This window comes from Orbicella faveolata, unplaced genomic scaffold (assembly GCF_042242905.1).
Source record: "Orbicella faveolata isolate gen_17 unplaced genomic scaffold, um_ofav_v1 contig_35, whole genome shotgun sequence".
NCBI classification, from domain to species: Eukaryota; Metazoa; Cnidaria; class Anthozoa; order Scleractinia; family Merulinidae; genus Orbicella; species Orbicella faveolata.
The window spans coordinates 2,984,705-3,007,070 of NW_028301564.1; the positions used below are offsets into that span (position 1 = coordinate 2,984,705).

The following is a 22,366-nucleotide window of genomic DNA, read 5'->3' on the forward strand; positions in this document are numbered from 1 at the left end:
TTTCTTTGTTTGGGAACTTATTCACGTGAGCTTTTAAGGTCTCAAAAAGGATCCATTTAAGCAATCAGATAGGCATCAGGAAGGAGCAAATCCGAAGAAAAATAGACGACAGACGCACTTTAAAATGAAGGGCCGAGATAGTACAAGTATGCAATAATGAATTTTTATGCCAAAATGAAATGATCTCTCCAGCGAAATGTAAATAGACGCGAAATTTGATTTCACTGTGTCAATTCTTTTATTAAAACTGATTAACTGATTACGCTGATTTTCGCAATTTACAGTCAAAAAAAGAACAACGAACAACGGATATCTTGCAAATTTATTTATTGCCATTTCAATTTAAGGTTACAGACATACATCTGGTAAAAAAAACCCTCGCGTCTCCTTTACTTTTTAAACTGAATTTAGAAGTTGGCACTGAGATGATTTTAGCAGTTTCTCCGCCTAACTGAAAATACGATTTCCGAATTATTCAGAAGCACGACAAACTCTAGTAGCATATGTCTGCTCATTAACGTTTACAAACATAAATAATTCCACGCATTTTTTATCGTACCGATTGGGAGTCTCTACTTCATGGGATTAACGTTCTGACATTTTGTTGGTTTTCCAGTCTGTTCAGCCAATCAGAGAAGAGAGAACCGCATGGTGCAATTGACTAGTATTTCACTTCTCGCTTCCCGGTCTTATCTGGATTTTGATTGGTCAATCAAACAAGAACATCACGAAAAGATGTCAACAGTTTATGAAAGAAACTTTTATTTAAGAACGGCTGCCTAATCTGCAATTTCTTTGACTTCAAACAAACCATTATGAAAGATGTTGACCAAACAGAACATGAAATTTGCCGTTTTAGATTGCATTTTCTATCCTTCAATTATTAATCTTATTATTTTAACAATTTTCATTATGACGGCTTAGCATTATCTTCTTTCTTTTTTCTTCCGCGTTTCTTTGGTGCCCGCGTTCTTGATCCAGCGGTCGTGAAAGTGATGCACTGAAACCCAAAGACACATGACGTCACACAAGAGAATGATGAAAGATTTTAGGATTTTTACAGTGCTAAAACAGGCATCAACTCGGAAAAAATCTGAGTTCCAGATGAGATTTGAACCCACGAGAACATCCGGCTACATCACGCGCGGAGGGTCGAGGGTTCAAATCCCATCTGGAACTCAGATATTTAATAAAACAGGCATCTCCTTATAATTAGACTTCTGGAATTTTCGCGTTGACTAATTAGGTACCTGACAAAATATTTACTGATAAAATGTATGAATCATTATATCTTATGAAATGGGAATTTTGAGGAAGCTTCATACCTGTTTATCAAGAAAATCCACAAGTTTTCCCAAAGGACAGTTGATACCGTCAGATTTGATCTGCTGCTGCAATGACACCAACTCTTGCGGCTGCGAAAGAAATCAAAAGGAACTCGGCATTTACGTCAAGTACAATTTTCTAGAATTTTGAATTTATCCGCATCGGCAGGAGTTTCATGAACGTTTTAGCGGGAGGGCAAATGATTTTCTCAGGCAGGCAAAACGTTTTGAACTGAAATTCTTTATACAAATGGTAATAAGACAGAGTGGAGTCCAATTCGGACGACCGCGCAGCGGGAGTCCGATTTGTTAATCACGAGTATGATTAATAAGAAAAGATTAGAAAGGATTAGAAGAAAAAGGTAATTTTGCCGAATGTAGATTACCGCAAACGTCACGCTTAGCCTCTCAAATCACCTGATACCGAAGAATCTTTTTGTACAACTCTTCGTTGTCCCGGAAGTAGTGTACAAGCCTCTCTTTCAAGTTGCCTCCATTGACCTTTAAGGAGAAGAAAATGATTAACACTGAATAAGCTGAATATTGACTGAAACATCATGTCAGCTAGTGACCAGTCAAACCGGTTTGTACCTGTTGGGATGCTGTTATGACATCGTCTTCAATCATCACAGTGCAGTCTCCAAATTCTCTATCTTCCTCGTCACTGGTTCGAGTGGGAGAAAGATGAAAAAAATTATTCGTAAGTACAGTGAAACCTGTATTAAGCGGACCCCATATTAGGCGGACACCCTCTTTTCAGTGGACACCAGCTGAAGTCCCAAAATTTTCTTCCCACATTTACTGTAAAATAAACCTGCATTCAGCGGACACCTCTGTTAAGCGGACGCGGACATCAATATTAAGCCATTTTTGTTGCACAAAACCTGCAATAAGCGGACACTTTAAGGGCTTTTTACTTCTTAAGGTTCAGCTGAGACTCCTTTAACATTGTTCAGCTATGTCGTTTCAAAGCTACGTAGATTATTCCAGATTGATGCATTGATTGACTGGAGATTGTACTATGCTAGTCTTTGATCTCACACTGTGTTACAAGAGCTAATAATTAACTATTATTACACAACATATTAGAACTTGTTTGGGAGGACACCCTGTGTTAAGCGGACACTAGTGAGGGTCCCAAGGGTGTCCGCTTAATACAGGTTTCGCTGTACTTTCAATGAAACCGTATGTGAAGCAAAGTGAACTGGAATAGAGCGGAATTTGGATGATTGTGGGAGAACTAAAAAAAGCGAACGTCATCACAGCCTCTCTTTAAACCGTAACTCGACAAAAAATAGCCACGCGTACACAACCAATCAGAAAATTGGCGTTGGTGTTGGCAGTAAGCACGGGAAAACATGCAGCATGTGGCAAGCGCGGGAAAAATGTAACCGACGGCGAGCGCGGGAAAACTTTTAACTGTCAGAAAGGGCGGGAGAAATCGCGTACGCCAAATCACGATCAATTTTAAATCTAATTGGTAATTAATAATCTCAGAGGCTAAGCACCTTACACGACTGCGTTTTTTATCAAATTAGTGAGTTCGACAGACGCTAAAACAAAATAAAAATATTGTTGCTATCGGCGACAATATATAATCCAACCTGTTATCACTGCTGGCCGTTCCACTTCCCTCTACTTTATCAACAGTATCCGAGACCGCGACATTGGAAGGCAGCGGCTGACCTTTATTTGGAGCACGTTCCGTTTTATTTGCCTGAGGGCCTGGTTCAACTGTCAAAAGAAGGGAAGGCTTACTTCCAGGGGAAAAGGCCATATTCGTATTCTCGGTATTGGACTGGAACTAGCTTGCAAACGAGGCTAATGCGGGGAGTCTTTTAAAATGCAAAATTAACATTAATCTCTCTTCAAAGATAACGCCTCCATTCCAAGCTAGTTCCAGTTCAACACCGAGGATATGAATATGGCGTAATATTGTCAAAAGACAGGTTTTTCAAGTTTTTAGGAGTTACTTTGAAGAAAAAAAGCAAAGAACTTACCCTGGTGTGTGTAATCGTAGATTTCTTTCAGCTTCAAGATCATCTTCTTCTTTGGGAGAGGGCGAACACCAAACTTGTGCAACTCAGTCTGCAAAAGACAGCATATCCAGTGGAATAAACGCAGTAAATTCCCTGCAGTTAAAATTATTTTTTCTAGCTAGTGTGATGTACTGCAACGCGAATAGGTTTTGCTGTAGTGTTCAGGTTATGTTGCTTAATATTAAAAGTAATTTGTTTTCAACGCTTACCTTCAATACAGGTGTGGCCATCTCGTTGTAGTTAGGCATGGGTGTCACTGGTTGTGCCACTGTCTGTCCTGTTGGTTTGCTCGAATGAGTGTCTGTCTTTTTCCCACGATTTGAGGGAGCCTCCTGTGACTTATCATCGTCATCACTGTCCTGACCTCTTCGTTGGCTTAGCGGAATTTTTCTCTTGCCCGCAACTTGTTTTGAACCCTTCTTCTGAGCCGTAACTTTGCCCTCGTTTGATGATCCTTCTTTAGAATGACTTTCTCCTTTGGTCATAACTTTATCGCAATCCTCCAAACCACTCTCCAGATTGTTCAACTCGTCAAGGTCAAAATTAAAACCGCCATCGTCATAAAAATCAAACTCTGCACTCATTGACGCATTCATTCCTGGTTGAGAGCTTACCGCCTTTTCTCGCTGTGATGAAATCGGAGACTTATTCTCACCTGTTTTCAATTCATTTCTTGTGCAATCATCGCTGTTTGTATCGCAGTTATCGTCGCCTTTTTCAAGACTGAAAATTTTGTGCCCACCTCCACGCGCAGCCTTTAATCTTTCCATTAACGGTATGTTTGGATCAATCTCTACTATTTCTACGTTTCGTGGTTTTTCTTTGTCTTTCAAGCTCCGTTCAAAATCCAAATTTTTCACTGCGTCTTTTCTGCTGACCAGAGAACACAAATCCTGCGTGATCTGTGGTCTATACGAACAAACCGACGGAGAAACGGGTGAATTCGGCTGCGCCCGGACATCCAGTTTTTTCTCTGACGCTGGGGACTTCCAGTTAAGAGGAAGACTTGGTGAGACAGGATCAGCCAATACAACACTCTTTTCTGGCAGTGGAGAAGCGTAAGGCACCGGAGAGCCTGGAGATGACACATGGTCTAGGAAGGAGTAGCTTGGTGAGGGGACTGGTGGCGACATAACATCTGGAATAGAGGAACTGGGAGACAACGCTACGTTTTCACAGATGCCACCTTCAGTCTTGTCCGCGCAAGTTTCTATGATTTCGACATCATTAGGTTCCCCGTAATCAAATTCTTTTTCTCCTAAGCTCTCTCGTCCATAGATATCCGTTAGCTTCTTCCGTTCTTTCTCTTTGGTTTGAGAATTCTGGGGCGAATCAAGTGGTTGATGAAGATCTGGCGACACAGGAGAGGAATTTACAATGGTCACAACGTCAGAAACGCAACCTTCATCTACGGCTATTGGCGAAACACTTTGGGGATTGAAACCCCTGGGGGACTTGTAATTCCCAGGGGGCGTCTGCATTAACGAACCAATAGGGGACTTACAAATCCTGAACGTTTGCGTTGCCACAACACTGGGGGACTTACAAACCCTAGGGGAGATCTGCATTGGCGAGAGACTAGGTGACTTAGTACCCCTAGGAGACATCTGCATTGGCGAGGCAGTAGAAGGATTGGAATGCCGAGGAGACGATAATGGGGACATTCCAACTTGGGCTTCCCGATTCCTCACAGGAGAGCTCTTTGTCGGAGTAGTTTGTTTAGGCGGAATCTCAGCTGTAGATCTCTCAGCCCCACAATTCTTTTTTGCTGTCTTTTTGCTTTGCTTTTTTCCCTTGCCGCGTTCCGCACGCCGCTTCAGCTTAGAGAGAAATTCGTTTGCTTCCTCGTTTAACTCTTTGCGTGATTTAGATGGCGAGGAGCCTGTCACGCTGACATCATCCTCTTCAGTAACAGAAAGAGTCGATGAAGATTTGGTCGAGATGCGTCCTCTCACACGAGGTGTTTCTGGAATAATAGTGATGTCGGTTTTGGGAGGAGAAACATCGAGAACCTGCAAAGAGAAGGCATGGAGATGTAAAACAAACGAGCTTAGAAAACATCCGAGGAGAAAGGACCCACCCGTGGGGAAATCTGCAGCACGTTTTCCCACGCTTGGCACAGGTTGGATCGAACAACCCCTTCCAAGCGCGGGAAAACATGTAACCGGTGTCAAACGCGGGGAAAATGTGAAGCATGTTTTCCCGCGCTTGGCACAGGTTGGATCGAGCAACCCCTTCCAAGCGCGGGAAAACATGTAACTGGTGTCACACGCGGGGAAAATGTGCAGCATGTTTTCCTGCGCTTGACACCAGTTGCTACTGTTTGTGTTTGATTGGTCCACTGCTTTATTCGCCTTTGCTGTGATGTGATGGGCCAGAACTATATTTTGGCTTTTATGACAGTCGTCAGGAAAATTGAACGTTTTAAACTTCCAGTTCTGGTAATATGAAAACAACCGTAAGACAAAAGACAACAAACAAATGCAATAAAAACAAAAAACAAACCTCTTCCTCGTTATCACTTATCAATGTTATCGATTCATTCAGAGCCATCTCCTCCATTTCGTCATCGCTTTCTACATCATACGGCACAGTTACATCCCTTACGGACCCTTGAAATACCTCTTCATCATCCCACCTGCCATCCCCTGACGGGAGAGATAAAGGTTCATCGGGAAACTTCCCTCTGCTACCCATGCCAATATTAACATAGTTGTTTTTGATGGGATTTAAGTCGGACAAAGTGTCTTGGGTTTTTTCGGAAACATCCTTTCCCTCAAACTCCCCATGCTCTACTTCGTTTTCGCCATTTAACAAATCTGCAGACACATTGTAGATATGAGTACAATCCGCATCATTTTGCAATTCAAAATCTACTTCGGCAGTTTCCTCTACATGTGACACTTCTACATCGGCACCATAGCTCTTCTCCAGATCTCTTTTAACTGTACGTCTCTCACTGCTCTCTTGCATGCGATCTTCAGGCCGAGTCTCGACATCATCCGAGTCGCTTATTGGCTCACCTTCTTGCACGCAAGTACACTCGATGCTGGAAACACGTGACATGACACTGTCATCGCATGATAGCAACTGATTTCCCTCATAATAGTCTTTTTTGTTTCTCAACTGTTTTCTAAACGTGCTTTCCTCCCGTAGCGGAAGCTGTTCATTTCTAATTATTACATCTTCATCGACGAGTTGTTCCTTTGGGCACGACACTTCTTCCTCCTCTGCCACATTTCCACTGTTCCCACCCGGATTTCGTGCCAGGTTACTTCCTTCAACACGATTGCGTGACACGCGTCCTTCAACAATAGGACTATCCGACAAGTCATCTTTCTCCAAAGGACTACGTGACACGTTACCTTCCACTACTGGACTTACTGACAGGTCTTCTTTCTCCAACATATTGCGTGACACGTTACCCTCCCCTACAGGACTACTTGACAGGTCATCTTTCTCCAAAGGATTACGTGACACGTTACCTTCCTCAACTGGACAACGCGACAAGACGTCATCCTCAAGAGGTTTTCGCAACTTCTGTTCCGTTTCCTCCGAAGAGAGAAAACTCGGTTTGTCGCCTGAAACGTCATCAACAAACTTGCTGGGTATATTATTGCACGCCAAGTCCGTCGATATCACGTCCTCCTCCGTATCGACACTTGGTAGATGCTTTGACTTCTCGTCCTCTTCCTCATCCACTCCCTTTTCACTTCCTTTCCTTTGAAGCGACTGAGTTTGGAAGATCATTATCTCTTCAATATCATCATCATTCAAGAAATCATCGTCATCTTCGTCGTCTTTATTTTTCGTAGTTTGAACATTTTCGCTGGTCTCGTCATCATTATCACTTTTCCACAGATCCTGCTCGACTTGTGCCACATCTGTGGCAATGAAGTCATCCGTCTCATCGTCGTCTACACTCTCGAGCGCTTGCTTCAGCCGGAGCTGAGTTTTCTTGCATGCTGTTAAAAGACAAGGCAGTTTAAACCTGCAAATAAAGAAACAAACTTGGTATAAGGTAGCTGTAAACAGCTGATCACAACTTGGCAGTTTCCCAGAGCAGTGGACACGATGCGACATTCAAAATTGAGGTCATTTTGTCTCTGTTTCATGACGCACCAATTCAAACTAGCTGAATTTTAGGCCCTGACCACACTACGCCGGAGGAATTTGAACACGGAAGTTTCACTTTGAAAACCCATTCACATGGTCATAGTGACAACATCGTTTTCGAAAAGCTTCGTTTTCAAAATGCTTCTGTCCGCATAAAAACGAAAAGCCAGCGTTTTCAAATTCCTCCTGTCTGAAGAACGTTCTCGAAAAGCTCCGTTTTCGGTCCGGATTAGTGTGGACGGTAGGCCTAACCGTAGAAATAAAGCTGCGTTTTCAAATTGCTCCTGTCTGAAGAACGTTCTCGAAAAGCTCCGTTTTCGGTCCGAATTAGTGTGGACGGTAGGCCTAACCGTAGAAATAAAGCTGCGTTTTCAAATTTCTCTGGCATAGTGCGGACGCTGTCTTATGCAACATGTTGTGGGGACAAAATTTCGTCCCCGCAACAGAACTTTTTCAAAACGGGAATGTCACACGAGGAAAAGTGTCACTACAACATGTCCCCGCAACTTGTGTGTGCGAACCTTTAAACTTAAACCACGCATTGCAGATCCAGCGACGAATGACACAACATAAATAAATGCCAAACTATATTTTACCTTTCAGCCAAGTTTGTTACGTCATCTAACTGACACTGTTCAGGTATGATGACGTCACCAGTGTAAATGTGCTTTAAAACAACTTCGAACGCTGATCGGTCAATTTCTTCAAACTTGAGAGAAACTCGATCTATACCTCCCCTAGACAATGACTTCTCTTGAAGAGCTTTTCTTTCTTTCAACAACTGAAACAAATAAGCAGGCTCACAGAAACAACAGTGAATAGAACACGAAATAAATCAAAAAGAAATTATCTTGAGATTTTCAGTCAAGCAAGTGCTGCATGACTGGATTATAAATAGGAAATACAGTCGAACCCCTACGAAGCGGCCACCCTCGGGGAAATAGGAGATGGTCGCTTAATAGGGGTTCGTGTGCTTCGAATATTTTTTAGATTGGGTTAATTGCTCAGTGAACATAGAATCACATCAGGATAATCATTGTAAACTGACGTGTGGTAAAAGTGAAGTATTATATGTAGTAAGAAAATAAAGGAAAGTAAAAAAAAATATGGAAACTTGCAGATACTGAATATAAAAAGGTCACAAGTACCAACTTAAAATCTCAGGGTGGGTGGGTGGGAATAGGTCAGTAATGGCAGCTGCAACAAAAACAAATGCCTGCCTAAGGTCACATGACCCTTTCCCAGACCCCAGTGGTGCATGGAAAGAACATTTCTCTTAGTGTAATTATTAGACTTCAAGTACCTGTGCCAGAACTTCAGATCTGAGAGACAAAATAAAGCTGTGTGCTGCCATTTCCTGACCATCTCTTAGACTAATGACAACATCACTCAGATGTGAGTTGTTTATCATTGATGATAGTTCCTGGAGTAGGTTTGAAACACCACTTGGTACAGTGACGCACTCCTAGTCAGGGATGAAAACACAAAAAGGTAAGTGTCTTTACTCCCGCTGAATGGGAGGCTCCCTTGCAACCTCATTCCAGGAAGAGGAGAAGTTGGCTACTTCACCAGGGTTTCATAAACGACTTTGAGCAGGAGCACCAGAGGTTAATGCAGCAGGGAAAGGTAACAACTGATATAAATCACCATCACAAATGTTCACAGGATTCTGCTGTGTGGATTGTAACTCAATAAAATACACAGACTATTTTGTGCTGAGGGCATGTGCTTTAAACCAATCTCAGGGTGTGCAATTTCTTGAACAGTTTTGAACATAAATCGATGTTGAAAGCATGGGTCACAATTCACAAACAACAAAGGCTTCAGCAAACTAATGTGAGGATTATCTTTTTCAATATTTAAAGTGAAATGTGACTGTGTGGGTGTAACATTTCACCTTATCTTCCTCCTCATGCTCATTAATACAGAAGCCGCTAGCAGCTACCATCTGCTGGGAGTCCATTGACACATTAGAGATGTCATCACCACCTGCCAGCTCTAACAGCATTTCCACATTAGTAGCTTGAGATGGTGTTATCTCAGGAGGTTCATCATTTTCAGTTGGTGTCAATTGCAACTGTGCCACAGACTCCCCTGTTTTTTCAGAAGCTGCATGGCTGGGTACCTTCTTTGTTTCATCATTATCATCAACTTGTTCATGCAACTTCTTTTGTACAATACTCTCCTTAGCTGGTGATGTTGAAAGCGTGAACTGGTTAGGATGTTTTTGTTGTCGTCTTGGTGAAGCAGGAGGCAAGAGGCCTGGGACATAAAACTTGGTAGAGGACTCCTCCTTTGCCGCAGCTAATGACCAAAGATGACCAGTTTGTGGTGGCTGTCAAGAAACAATAGAGTGTTACACTTACAAACTTTTGCTTTACAGTTAGCTACCTTTAAGACCAAGCAAAGTTCTTTTGTATAGATTATCAAGGGAGGAGTGAAAAGGACACTCTAAGGGAAATGAAAATTGGTTTGAAAAATCAGGTAGTTTGAGTGTAAAATTACAGATAGATAGACACCTTTATTTAAAAGTAAAAGATCTAAAGGTAAAAATTTCATGGTAGTCCCTTCGGGGAGCTTACAAAGTATCTCTGCTATCAATAGGAGCCCTGAAGCTATTACAAAGTACATGTGTATAGTGTTCGACGAAGAGGAGGGAAATGATTTTTGGTTGGACTTAGGAGGTTCTAAAAATCAAAGTTTATTGATGTTTATTAGTCAAGAGAGAATTTCAAGACCCACCTTCATTTCAGTGGGTTGACTTTCTTCAACTTCATCATCATACAAGGAATTAAAAAATGATCTGCTCAGTAAAGGATCAACAACAGCAGTAACCCCAGCAGGTTTCCTTGACCATTCCTCGCGCTCGTTTCCACTATGTACATCCATGAGATTATCATCTTCCACCTTATGATCTGGTTTAGCTGCCTCGTCAACCTCAGCATTTAGGTCACCTGCAAAATCATTACTCTCCATTTCTTCACCAATAAGATCAACAGGCTGACAGGCTGGAATGTTCTGCGCTAATCGACTTGGAGCAAGGGCAGGTGTACATGATATGTCATCATCCTCATCATCACCTTCCTTCAGAATTTCAGCACAGGAAATGAAAAAAAAAATTCACTGTCAGTTTTCCTTTCTGTGGTCATGCAGATGCCATAAAATATCAAAAATCCTACTTTTTTCCTTTGAGCATACATAGATTACCAATTGAAAGCTTTTGTCATCAGTACCCATGCAGTCACAAAACTGGAACCACCTTAAATTCAATGGGAGTGCACAAGACTCAACAAGAGTTCACTAGAGTTGGCAGTCAAAGGAGGGGTGAGTCTGAACTCTTAACAACCCCTTAAATTCTTGTTTATCTGCAGTGGCCTCCTTTCATTACTATTTACAGCAGTATGGCTCCACTTGTGCATTCCAAATTGTGGAAAAACATAATGCAAACTAATGTAAGTGGGGACAGACGGGTTGGTGTGAGTCAGTCTGGAAAAAAAAGTGTCTCTGACATGGCCTTTGAATAAATCATTTAGAGTACACAATTCAGACCATTTACAAACTGAAGAAATTTTCACAACTTCTAACCACATCAAGCTCAGCAGAGGTGTTCTGATAAAATATTTATTGACTGGTCAGGCCAGACTGGAAAATATCCGGCTCTTGGACAGTATGCTTGGAGCTCACTTCCACAATCTATATGTCCTGACCTTGAGCCAAAATATATCTTTTTACAATCTGGCCCTCCCACTAGGTTAATAAGCTCTTCATACCAGCTGCAAGCATGTGAAAATGACTGAAAGATAAACATTTAAAAAGAACCATACTGCAGATACTTGATAATACATATTGAATGAAAAGACGCACCTGTGTGCAAAGGACCTGAGCAGCTCTCAACGCCACAGCTCTTTGAGCAGTCTCATCATCTCTGAGTAACAAAGCTGGCAGTTCACTTCCACTGAAGAAAAATATTCCACAAATTAATTCTAAAACAGACTTTTGTCTCAACCGCAAATGTTTGGGTAATTACAAATTTTCCAACTATATGTACACTCTCCCATAAAATTCAAATGTCTCTTCAACAATGGCTAACTAAATCTTCTCACCTTTGTAGCCAGGCCTTATCAACTTAATTGCCTCCTCAAATGCCAAGGCTAGGTTACATTGTTTTCACAGGACAATAATCCAAGTGCATTTTCCATTCAACCAAAAATTCCAAAAATTTCGAAATGGGGACAAATGGTACAGAAATTTCCTGGGAAGGTTTCCAGAAAATTCAGAGCCATTCAATTGGAAATTGAGGGACAAAAGTCAAATGGAACGGAAATTCCCTACAACAAATTTCTGAAAATTGCAATATACCTCACAAGGTTGTCTTCTCTTCCAAAAATTCCAGAAAATGCTATTCCATTCATTACTGAAAATTTCTGGAAATTCAAACTGGAATTTTTCATTGAATGGAAAGTACCCTTGGCCTCTTACATTGGCCTCTTAGTTTCTTCAGTCAATGATTTCTTAGTAAAACTGAAACAAGCCTTAAAGATGTCTTTCTTGTGAACAATAACCTGAGAAGGACTATATGTACATTTTATTGTAAGAGCATGTGGACATTTCTCTAATACGGACAATAGTTTGTCTTAGAGTTAATTTAAATGGCATACAATCAAACCTCTCCACAACCGCCACCTTGGAGACAGAGAAAAGGCCGTTGTTGAGATGTGGCCATTATGGGGAGGTAGGGGTGTAATATGACACCTTTTTTTGGGGGGGGGGGGTTTCAACATATATATCTAAAAAATGATTATTGTAGCATAGAAATACCTAACACAATCAAAATATATATTTAAAAAAACAGAGACCAACAACGTGGGGAACTAATCAATTTCATGACCTTTAACTACATACGGTAACCTGAGGTTTTGTATACACCATTCATCAGTTGTTGATTAACTGGCCGTTGTAGACAGGTTATTTTGGTAGTTTGGGACTTGCTTTGGTAGCCATTACTGTTGCAAAGAGGCAGCCATTGTAGAGAGGGTAAAATAGGAGTGATTATATGGACCATCCGCTGGGACAAAAAAGTGGTTGTTGCATAGGGGTGTTCGTTAGTAGACGATTGACTGTAATCTTTTTCAACATGCTATCAACACAAACTAATGTTGCCTACGGTGGCATCTTACCCCTGATTTTTCTTTCCTTTCCCCCTCGCACCTTTCCTGATCTGTGCGGCAGGTGGAAGTGGTGGGGCCATGGATGCTGACAATGCCAGAGCAAGCTGTGTCTCTTCATCAAGGTCACTGAGATAAATGAGGAAAGCAGGGTTGTCACAAAGTTTTCAAGTGGGTGGTTGATTTTGCAATATTTTTCTAATGAACTGAAAGCACAACCCAGAAGAGCAGCCATCTGAGGCTACTTTTGACATCCCTGATAAAGTCTTATTTATTTGTATCAGCATTTCATGCGTAACTGTCAAGGATACAAATGATACAATAAATAAGTAAATTATTGAAAGACTGAAGAAATGAAACAAACAAAAAATCAAAAGAACAGTCTAACAGGTGACTGCAAATGAACCAACAAATGAATAAGTGGTGGATTAATGTGTGAATGAATAAACAAATTAGTTTTTGATTCACTGAGACTGAATGAGTCGCAAAAGAGACTAATAATAAAAGATGTTTTAAGAATGAGAGTAGGATCAAATAAATAATAGAAGAAGGGAAGAAAGGATTGATAACCTGTTTTTTTATGAATGATTAATGATTCAATGATTGATTGAATAAAGTATATAACTGAATAAAAGTTATACAAAAAACAAACAAAGGAATGAATGATGAATGCTGCTATCTTACCGTTCATGTGTGACACCTCTTCTCTTTCTTTTAACTCCAGTTGAGTTTCGAGCAGGCTGTACACTAGCTGATAATGCTGTGTTCACTTCAGTGCTGACAGCGGAAGAAGTAGACTCTTCCTGCTGTTTCTCGCGATTTACAATCTCTAAAAGCTGAGTGGTGCCCACATTAAATTCCTGCGCACATTTCTTGAGATGTGATTGACGAGACTGAAGATTTAACATAATTACATAATTTAGGTTACAACAACAACAACAATCCTGTATTTAAAACAGCTATGTTTCCCTTCTGTGAGTCTCATACTGTGCATGATTGGTTTGGTATGCTGATGAAGCATTCATTTTATGTTCGAGACGCAAAGATCAACAGACTGGCAGTTATCAGTTATAAACATTTTCAGTCATGTAATAAAACTCTTATCAACCAAGCTTGCAAGCTCAGTCTTTTTTGTATGGACCTTGCTGTACTTGGTCCATACTGTCAAAACCTCTGGCTTATATTCTCCCAGTACAGCCCTTGCACTTGGTCAATAAGGTATTTACATATCCCTCAGTGAAGAGAGACACTATGAAAGTAAAGTACCCAGGACTTGAAAAAAGTGCTGTCTGGACATCCAGGACAAGTAGATTCTCCTTCTGGGCAGGCTTTTAGCCAGATGGGTGTCTAGGCATCCTTTGGATGGCCACTTGTTAAAGAAAATTGTTTTATTTTTCATATGCTGCCTTATAAATTATTGTTCATTTGAGCAGGCCCTATAGCACATTTTGGATGGCCACTTTTCAAATCCTGGCTAAAAGCCTGCTTCTGGGCAGGTAACTTTTCACTCTCACTTGCCCGATGGGCAAGGGATCAGGCAATGAAGTCATCTCCCAACTAACTCATTAAAAGAGCAACCTAAGACTTGCCCAGGGCAAGCAAAATTTTATAGCTACATGTACTTCTCCTGAAGGCAAGCTGGAATTCAAGTTTTTTCGAGTTCTGGTACCTTGTCCAAGAACAAAGCAAAACCCTGGCAAGGGCTCCAACCTGGATTGCTCAATCTGGTGTTCAGCGCATAACCATTAGGCCCCTGCACTCCACAATGCATACACCGTAATCAAAGAACGAGGTGCCACATAAATGGGAAATTGATGTTAAATCAAACCAAACTTTTATGTACTACTCACCTTTAGAGATTTGAAGCCTTTACCACAAATAGGACACTGCGGCTGAGATGGAACTGTACTTAATTGCGGCATTTCTTCTACTTTACCAGCCTGATCACAGCATCGATTTATATGCTGTTGGCGGCGTTGTGAATTCATCCTTGACAAATCTTTTTGGCAAAGTTGACAGAAAAACAAATCCTCTCCAATACTTTCACAAGTTGCATCTGATAAAACATTTTCTCTGTTATTGCTATCACAGCCTCTGTCAAGACAACTGTTAACATGTTCATTAATCACGTCCATCTCATCTTTTGGTAAAAAGTTAAACCTGCATAGAGGACAAACTTGGTTCCTTGAACAGTCTGCACTGTTATCTTGTGGCTTTGTATCATCATCAGTTTTCCTGTCATGTACATTGTCCACTTTATTGTGATTTTCTGAATTCTGCTTCTGCTTCTGCTTCTGATCATTAACTGTCGATAATGCATCATCTGTGATAATGTCTTCTTTGTGCAGTTGATTCAAAGATGTTTCTCTCAGGGACAAAGCTTTGGTAACAGTTCCTTTCTTGTTCCTTTCAGATAAATCTGTTCTGTTCCTTCCACATTTAGATCCCACACTGACATCTTTGCAATTCTCCAAACATATTGAAGGTTGTTTCAAGTTATTCAAAGCATTGCGTGACCTCTTAAACTTGGAAACAACATTTGTTAAGCCTGATGGTTCAAGTTCTTCAGAGTCAATCCTCTTGCGCTTATTATTACCTGACTCATTGATAGGTCTTGACTCATCCACAATGGCTTCATCATCACAAAATTCATATGCATCATTTTTGTGATCTCTAGAAGTCCCTGCAACTTCTACACAGTTGTCGCTAATACCACTAGTATCGTCAGTGCTCTCATCATCAGGATGTATGAGAGCTGACTGCTTTGATTGGACAGCTGTATATGTCCCGCTGGTACACGTAGCTTCATCAGAGTTGCGATCATTTTGAGTTAATTTCTCAGGTTTAGAACGTTTATTACGCGACAAGCATCTTTTCGATCGTGCAACTTTCACTTCACCCGTCATGTATACCTGTAGCTATAGGTTGGCCCATAATGCCAATCACCCCATGCTCATTCTCACTTTCATATAAGGAAACTTTGTGTCAAGTACATGAAGACTAGCTGAGGCCGATTGTCAAACAACCAATAAAATATGATCAAAATTACGTGCCCACCTTAAAACGACAAACTTTCCCTGAAAATATATATATAAAAAAGCAATACTTGACTATACCAGATTTTTGATCAAATCAACGCCTCGAATTATCCTCGTCAAGTTTTTCTTGGACCTCTTTAACTTGCCGACGAAATTCCAGCGACTTTTGGATGTTATATTTCCTCCTTTCTTCCTTTTCGACTGGGTTGACGATCAGCTTGTATCTGTGATAAAATCCGAACCCAAATAATACCACAATTGCGCTGAAAGTAATAGGAAATATCAGTGCGCGACCCAAAGACATGTTGTCTTTCACTCAAAGCGCGGTTAATTTTTATTTTCGTCCCCAGTCCCAATTATCACGCACGCTTTATGTTTGCAGCCGCTGGCCATTAGCGACGGTACTGGTAATTTTCTCTTTTTACCGATTTTTATCAGAATTTCTCCCGGATTTGTCTTCATTTTCCCAAATTGGTAAGTATATCCTGTAGGAAAAGGTTCTAATAAGCTGAGCTCCCGTTTTCAGAGAAAACTGGTGGGGGATTTGTCAGGAAGACAAGTTTTCTTCTCAGTGTTTGTTCGAGCCGTCAGGAGACACACGAGGCTGGTAGATAAACGCAAGCTTAGATATTGGTTTAATTTGCCCTGATCGATGGAATTTTGTCCCTGGTTCCTTGGAATTAGTTGATATGATCATTCAACGTCCTTGTTCGCCTTCATTCAATTCAATAGTAGACCGTTGGATGCCAGATTTACCTCTTCTCCTCCCGCCATTTTTTGAGGAAGCGGGGAGTGGGGATTTCCATATGGATTTTTAAAATATTCTGCCTCTGTTTATTTGAAGTCACTTTGCGCTGCAATATCACAAATTCCCAATCCCGCATTTTTGTAACTCAAATAAACTGAGGAATTTGTCTCTGCCCCATTATCACTCTGTATTCATCAGCATGTATTTAGCTGGCGGTCATGCCCTGCGGGAGGTTGTGCCAGATATATATTGGAAGGGTGGGGGGGAGGGGGGGGGCACTACAACATAAAATGGTGTGGAACTCTTGAGAGGTACCAGAATTTAATGTTTTTGAAATGGGTTCCTTTGCACTTTCTTGGACACTCCCTCTCCCTGTGTGCTCTTGTTTCCTTGCTTGTATCCCCCCCTCCTCAAACACACCTGGATTTTCCTGTACCCATACCAATATGTGTAGCTTATATGGAAGGGGGGGTGGTGGTGGTACAAATCACCCTAGGTTGGTTTAAACACTCTTTATCACTGTTCATTCACACTCCAGATAGAACAATACATCATGAGGCTTGTAATCTTAGATGACTATACCCAGGTGTCAGAATGGGCAGCCAAGTATGTGAGAAACAAAATCCTGAAGTTTAATCCAGGACCTGATAGGTATTTTGTACTTGGTTTACCAACAGGTAATAATAAAAAAAGACATTAGTACTAGCTATCTGTAGGCCATTCCATCTATAAAGTTTAAAGTAAGAAATAAAAATTATTGATTGATTGATTGATTGAAATACACTTGTCTAGTAATTTGCTAGTTGCTTTGGTAATTAGTTCCAGGGCTGCAATTACATGATCAGCTGTAAAAAAAGCCCTCACCAGTAAAAAGCATGATATTTTAATTGGATATAGTATTTTAAGGCCTAAGATGACAGGCTATGACAGGGATATTTTATTATAAAATATTAAATTTGATTAAATGAAATTGCATTTACCACAAACCATGCACAAAATTATAATTTTGAAAAAGAGTTTTCTAGAAAGTTCAAAACAGCTATTCACTTGTAAATGTCTTAAGTAGCGTTGAAACAAGGTTCTTTAGGAATGCAGATGTGTCTTAGTATCATGGAATTAAAAATGACTTCACTTGTTTGCAGGAAGTACACCTCTTGGTATGTACAGAAAGCTAGTGGAATTCTGCAGCAAGGGAGAGCTTTCTTTTAAGTATGTCAAGACTTTTAACATGGATGAATATGTTGCTCTTCCTCGTGACCACCCAGAAAGCTATCACTCATTCATGTGGGAGAATTTCTTTAAACACATTGACATTGATCCCAGTAATGCTCACATACTGGATGGAAATGCGCCAGACCTTGTCAAGGAATGTGATGATTTTGAAGTAAAGATAATTGAGGCCAGGGGAATTGATCTCTTTGTCGGAGGTTAGTGCAGAGTGATTTTACCAATGAGTTCTGCACCATGACAGACTGATTTTGTATCCAGATCATCCAAAAAGAGATGCACCCTTAGAAGTCTCATGTTTTAAGCAATAATGGTAGTGTGGGTGTAACTATGTATTAGTGAGACTGTAACTTAAAGTTTGTATTCTTGTTGCGCTATGATCGGAATTTGTTTTTTTTGGTGACTGTCATGTGGTTTCATTACTGTGCCAACTGTGTCAAATTTTCTCTACCAACCAAACATGTTTTTTTTTAATTTTTTAATTTATTTTCTATCTTGACAGGCATTGGAAGTGATGGTCATATTGCTTTTAATGAACCTGGCTCATCATTAGTGTCGCGGACACGAGTCAAGACCTTAGCAAAGGAGACTGTTGTAGCCAATGCTAGGTTCTTTGGAAATGATTTGTCCAAAGTGCCGACAATGGCTCTTACTGTTGGTGTTGGCACAGTGATGGATGCTAGAGAGGTCTGTGATCTGTCATTCCTGCTGATCTCATGGTTCACATCTTGATTTTAAATATTCATACCAAAGTTTTGGTTTGGGAACTTCCAGCAAAAATTGTCACACCCAGGGTTGTAGCTAAGAAAATAGTCTCGCAGCTAAGATTTTCATTGAGCCAGTCACCATTTTTTTTTTTTGCGGGAGACCTGGAACAAAATTTCCGTCCCCAATCTTTCACAACACCTTGAATGCGGGGCTACAAAGCTTCACATTTACAAGATGGCAGACGCAGTACAGGGAAAGAGAATATGTTAAACAAGTGCTCTAAACAATATCTTATTTCAATTACTTTACTTGTTATAGCGACACCGATACTCAAGGTAGCCAGGGATTTATTCCAAACATTTCATTTAGACGGTTTTGATATGGTTCAGATATTGAATGATTGTATGTGCGTGACCTAAAAACTGTTCATTGTCCTTTACCAAGTGATTGCCTGCCAAAATCAAGCTGGCAATCACCTCTTTCTCAGCTGGCAAAATTTGCCACCAGCATAGCAACAACCCTGCACACCCCCGTACAAAATAATAATAATAATAATAATAATAATAATAATAATAATAATAATAATAATAATAATAATCGAATATTTCCTCGGGATAACCCTTCAGTACAAAGTACTGTTATCAACGGGGTCCTGATTGATTAATAAATAAATTGTATTGATTTTTTGTTAGAAAATATCTGATGTAATATTCAACTTGTTTCTGTTACATTTACCCCAATACCTACATGGTGAAGGCTCATCGATTTTCATGTCTTTGTTTGCCAAGTTAAATATGAATATACATAGTTTTAACTAGTAAAGAGAGGTAGATAATTTTGATCTCTGGAGGTAAAGTAATTTCCCCTTTAAATATGTTGTTAAAACAGCTCTAATTTCACAATTTCGTATTCCTCAGGTTCTCATTTTGATCAGTGGTGTAAATAAGGCTTATGCTCTGCGATGTGCCACCGAGGAGGGTGTCAATCACATGTACACAGTGTCTGCCTTCCAGCAGCATCCCAAGACCATTTTTGTAGTCGATGATGATGCCACCCTTGAGCTGAAAGTCAGAACAGTGAAGTATTTCAAGGGCCTTATGGATGTTCACAACAAGCTGATTGAGGATCCTGAAGATCCATGTTCTCCTCCAAGTGCAAAGAGGTGTAAATCTGTTACAGGAAAACTCACTGATGGCAAAGTGTAAATCATGTATTCTCGACCTTTCCCCCTCTCAGGCTCCCTAATGTGCCCGTCTCCTCCCCCCCCCCCCCCCCACCTATTGTGTCTTATCACTTTCATTGCCTCAGTCTGTTTTTGAGATTTGAAAAGCTTGATCACAATATGTACCTTGCAATTTATACAAGATGATGTTATTATTAATTCTTTAATCCTTACAAAATTTAACTCTTTCAAGTGGCAGTTTTAAGATTTGCGAAACATGTAACCTTAAACTAAAGGGACCACTAAATGGTCCTTTGTCAGTCCTTATGTTAAATCCCCCCTTCCTTTCCCTTAAAGTTGCTTAAAATAACTTCAGACTTCAAGGGCTACTAATGCTTAGTAAGATAAAGTTACATTGTAGCTCAAGTTGATACTAGTCAGCATTAGTTAGTTTTCAATTCAGTCTTGAAGTACAATGTAGATTGCATTGCAGTGTTTTAATTTACTTTGAAATCAGAATGTATAGTCATGTGTTTCTATGACAGACATTGTTGGCTCAAGTTGTAACTGCCCACTGTCACAGTGGATTTGGATGCAACCCCTCCCCCCGCCTCCCCCTTTGGCAAATTTAGAGCCTCTGGTCCAAATCTGTTAGCGGATATGCATTCTAAGGGTGAAAATTTGCTTGGGGTGTCTGCTTTTGCTACCATCGACACTAACATAGGGCCTGCGAAAATTGGGTATGGATCTCAACAGTGGAAATTTAGTCGATTTCAACTGGGTGTCCATATTTCCTAACCCACTGGTTTGATCATCTGTATTAACCTAGAGCCTGAAACAGGAAAGAGGAGTTCCTCTCATAGTGGTGTATTTCAGTATAACTCAACCCAAAACTATTACTGAGAACCTATTTCCTTGTGTAAATTGAGTTATTTACAATTCTTAGAGTAAGAAATATAGAAACAGTGTGAACTATTTAAATTTGGTGTTCTCGGCGAGCTAGGACTTAAAGCATTTGATCTATTTTTGTCATGTAGATGTTAAACTTAAAGCAGTAAATGACAAGAGTATTTTGGAAGTGTGGCTTGTATCTCTTCCTCTATCATTTTCTGGCTTGAACTTGGTGAAAACCAGGTAGCTTGGTAAGAATTCGAGGTAACTTCGGGTTCAAAAATTGAAAAGAGCAGTTTTTATTTAAGTGGACTTGCATCAACCACAATTGGCTCTAAAAACTCGCGCCACTTTTTCAGCCAATCAGAACATAGTTAGAGGGGACCCCTCTACTAACTATGATTAGAAGTAAAACCAAAACCAATCGTGACTCGCTCACATACGTTTTCCCGCGCTTTGCGTCGGCTACATGTAATTACTTCGAGTTTTTGATTGGTTCACTGAATTGCCTGTGTCCTTTGTGATTGGCTAGAGTGACTATTTGGTTTTGGTTTAACGACACTGAATTGAAAACCGCTCTAAATTACACCGTAAAAATTCGCTACATTCTCAGAGGGCCTCTATCATGAGTTTGGGGGACTTTTCCAAAATTCCTCCCCTTTCTCGGAGGATCGCTTAAAAACCAAATACAATTGCTTTCCTCTTTTTAAATCTCCATCTTGGTGTTTAAGACGCATTTTCTATGTGACCAAGGTACGTGGTTATAATTGTAGGACCGTTTTGAGGTTTTCTTTGTAAGTAACTAAGTAGAGGGGACTACATTATGTAACTACATAATTAGTCATTTCAAGTGGTTCTTGAGTCGTATTCGAGGTATCATGGCCCCATGAAAGAAGCCTTTCCAAGAATCAGGACCGAATTTTTATTCGTGAAATGTAAACTAATTTTCGTGATGTCGTGAGAAGACCCCCGTCTCTCCCCCACACCCTTTTCTCCCCCGCCCTCTCCCCGTATTTAAGAATTTTTCCCCTGAGGTTTTTAGTTTTCGACCAAACTGAATAATTCGGTGACCTCGGAAGGCAAGCTTTCACTGCTGTGTTAACAAGAACCGCACCTGCTAGATTTTCCGAAATAGCGGTGGTGACTGATTTGGCTGCAAAATTGCACTATTACGCCGCAAATATTACTACAAAGCAACTCGATTCCCGGTGGTCCAATTTTACCATTATGCTCTAAACTGAAGCGCTAGATAACCTGTTATATGATTGGCTGAATTTCTCGAGGTTCTCTGAACTCTGTAGTAGTGATCGAATGAGTGACGTTCTAATTTATTCATGAGTTTACAAATTAGCTTAAAGGACATAGGAGATAGAATCTTATAGGCTAACGCTATTAAGATTTCTTTAATATTTTCGCGAGATTTATCTGAAAGTGAATTGGGCCCAGTTACAATCCAGCAGTTAGCTGGCGAAGGAGGTGGGGTTAGAAGATTGTGAACCCTCATTAAATTATTTCCTTTCCTACTCAGGGTTGTATGAGATATATCACAGTCTCTTGCATTCAAATCAAGCTAAGATATTAGTAAATGATGAGGAACATTTGAGATAAGAAGTGAATTAGTTCTGCTCTGTTCTGTTATTTGTGACTCAACTGACATTGCTTGCTTTCGGCTGATGACGTAATTCTTCAGATAACGAAGTTATCAATATTTTACCAAAGAGTTAGTTTATCGCACAGTGTTTTCTACGTTAATGATGTCCGTAGTGCTTCTCGGAGATGGCTACAATGGGTTGTATTCAAGTGAATTCAATGACATCTTTAGGAATGGAAAACAAGATACTAGAAATGGAAAAACAGCCATTGATAATTTTTGTCAGTTTGTCAAATGTTCATGGTTCCTTACTATAAATATTCCCTCGAGTTGCAGCATTTGTCAGCATCTAATAA

At 40.3% G+C, this 22,366-nt stretch overlaps 2 protein-coding genes across 2 annotated transcripts; one reads left to right on the plus strand and one right to left on the minus strand.

Moving 5' to 3' along the window:
- Positions 1-304: 304 nt before the first annotated feature.
- LOC110068894 (uncharacterized) lies at positions 305-16,040 on the minus strand. Its single transcript, XM_089272874.1, has 16 exons — positions 14,496-16,040; positions 13,330-13,538; positions 12,658-12,774; positions 11,345-11,435; positions 10,223-10,564; positions 9,378-9,815; positions 8,784-8,945; positions 8,077-8,261; positions 5,870-7,355; positions 3,574-5,376; positions 3,326-3,413; positions 2,930-3,059; positions 1,917-1,989; positions 1,743-1,826; positions 1,326-1,415; positions 305-1,000 (listed from the first exon to the last, which is right to left on the minus strand). The coding sequence occupies exons 1-16, from the start codon at positions 15,549-15,551 to the stop codon at positions 911-913; spliced, it is 6,444 nt and encodes a 2,147-aa protein (XP_089129000.1). The 5' UTR covers positions 15,552-16,040; the 3' UTR covers positions 305-910.
- Positions 16,041-16,065: 25 nt separating this feature from the next.
- LOC110068909 (glucosamine-6-phosphate deaminase 2-like) lies at positions 16,066-20,606 on the plus strand. Its single transcript, XM_020776329.2, has 5 exons — positions 16,066-16,157; positions 16,970-17,108; positions 17,574-17,858; positions 18,161-18,345; positions 19,284-20,606. Exons 2-5 carry the CDS (start codon positions 16,985-16,987, stop codon positions 19,569-19,571), a joined length of 882 nt encoding a protein of 293 aa, XP_020631988.2. The 5' UTR covers positions 16,066-16,157; positions 16,970-16,984; the 3' UTR covers positions 19,572-20,606.
- The last annotated feature ends 1,760 nt before the right edge of the window (positions 20,607-22,366 follow it).

Bases quoted from the DNA above. Each gene is read 5' to 3' on its own strand.
- LOC110068894 (XM_089272874.1), bottom strand. From the start codon at position 15,551: ATGACGGGTGAAGTGAAAGTTGCACGATCGAAAAGATGCTTGTCGCGT. The intron at 8,946-9,377 runs GTGAAATGTTAC...ATCCCTGACTAG, and splicing joins AGCATGAGGAGGAAGATAAG to GAGTGCGTCACTGTACCAAG. The intron at 3,060-3,325 runs GTAAGTTCTTTG...TTCTTTTGACAG, and splicing joins CTACGATTACACACACCAGG to TTGAACCAGGCCCTCAGGCA.
- LOC110068909 (XM_020776329.2), top strand. From the start codon at position 16,985: ATGAGGCTTGTAATCTTAGATGACTATACCCAGGTGTCAGAATGGGCA. The intron at 17,109-17,573 runs GTAATAATAAAA...ACTTGTTTGCAG, and splicing joins TGTACTTGGTTTACCAACAG to GAAGTACACCTCTTGGTATG. The intron at 17,859-18,160 runs GTTAGTGCAGAG...CTATCTTGACAG, and splicing joins AATTGATCTCTTTGTCGGAG to GCATTGGAAGTGATGGTCAT.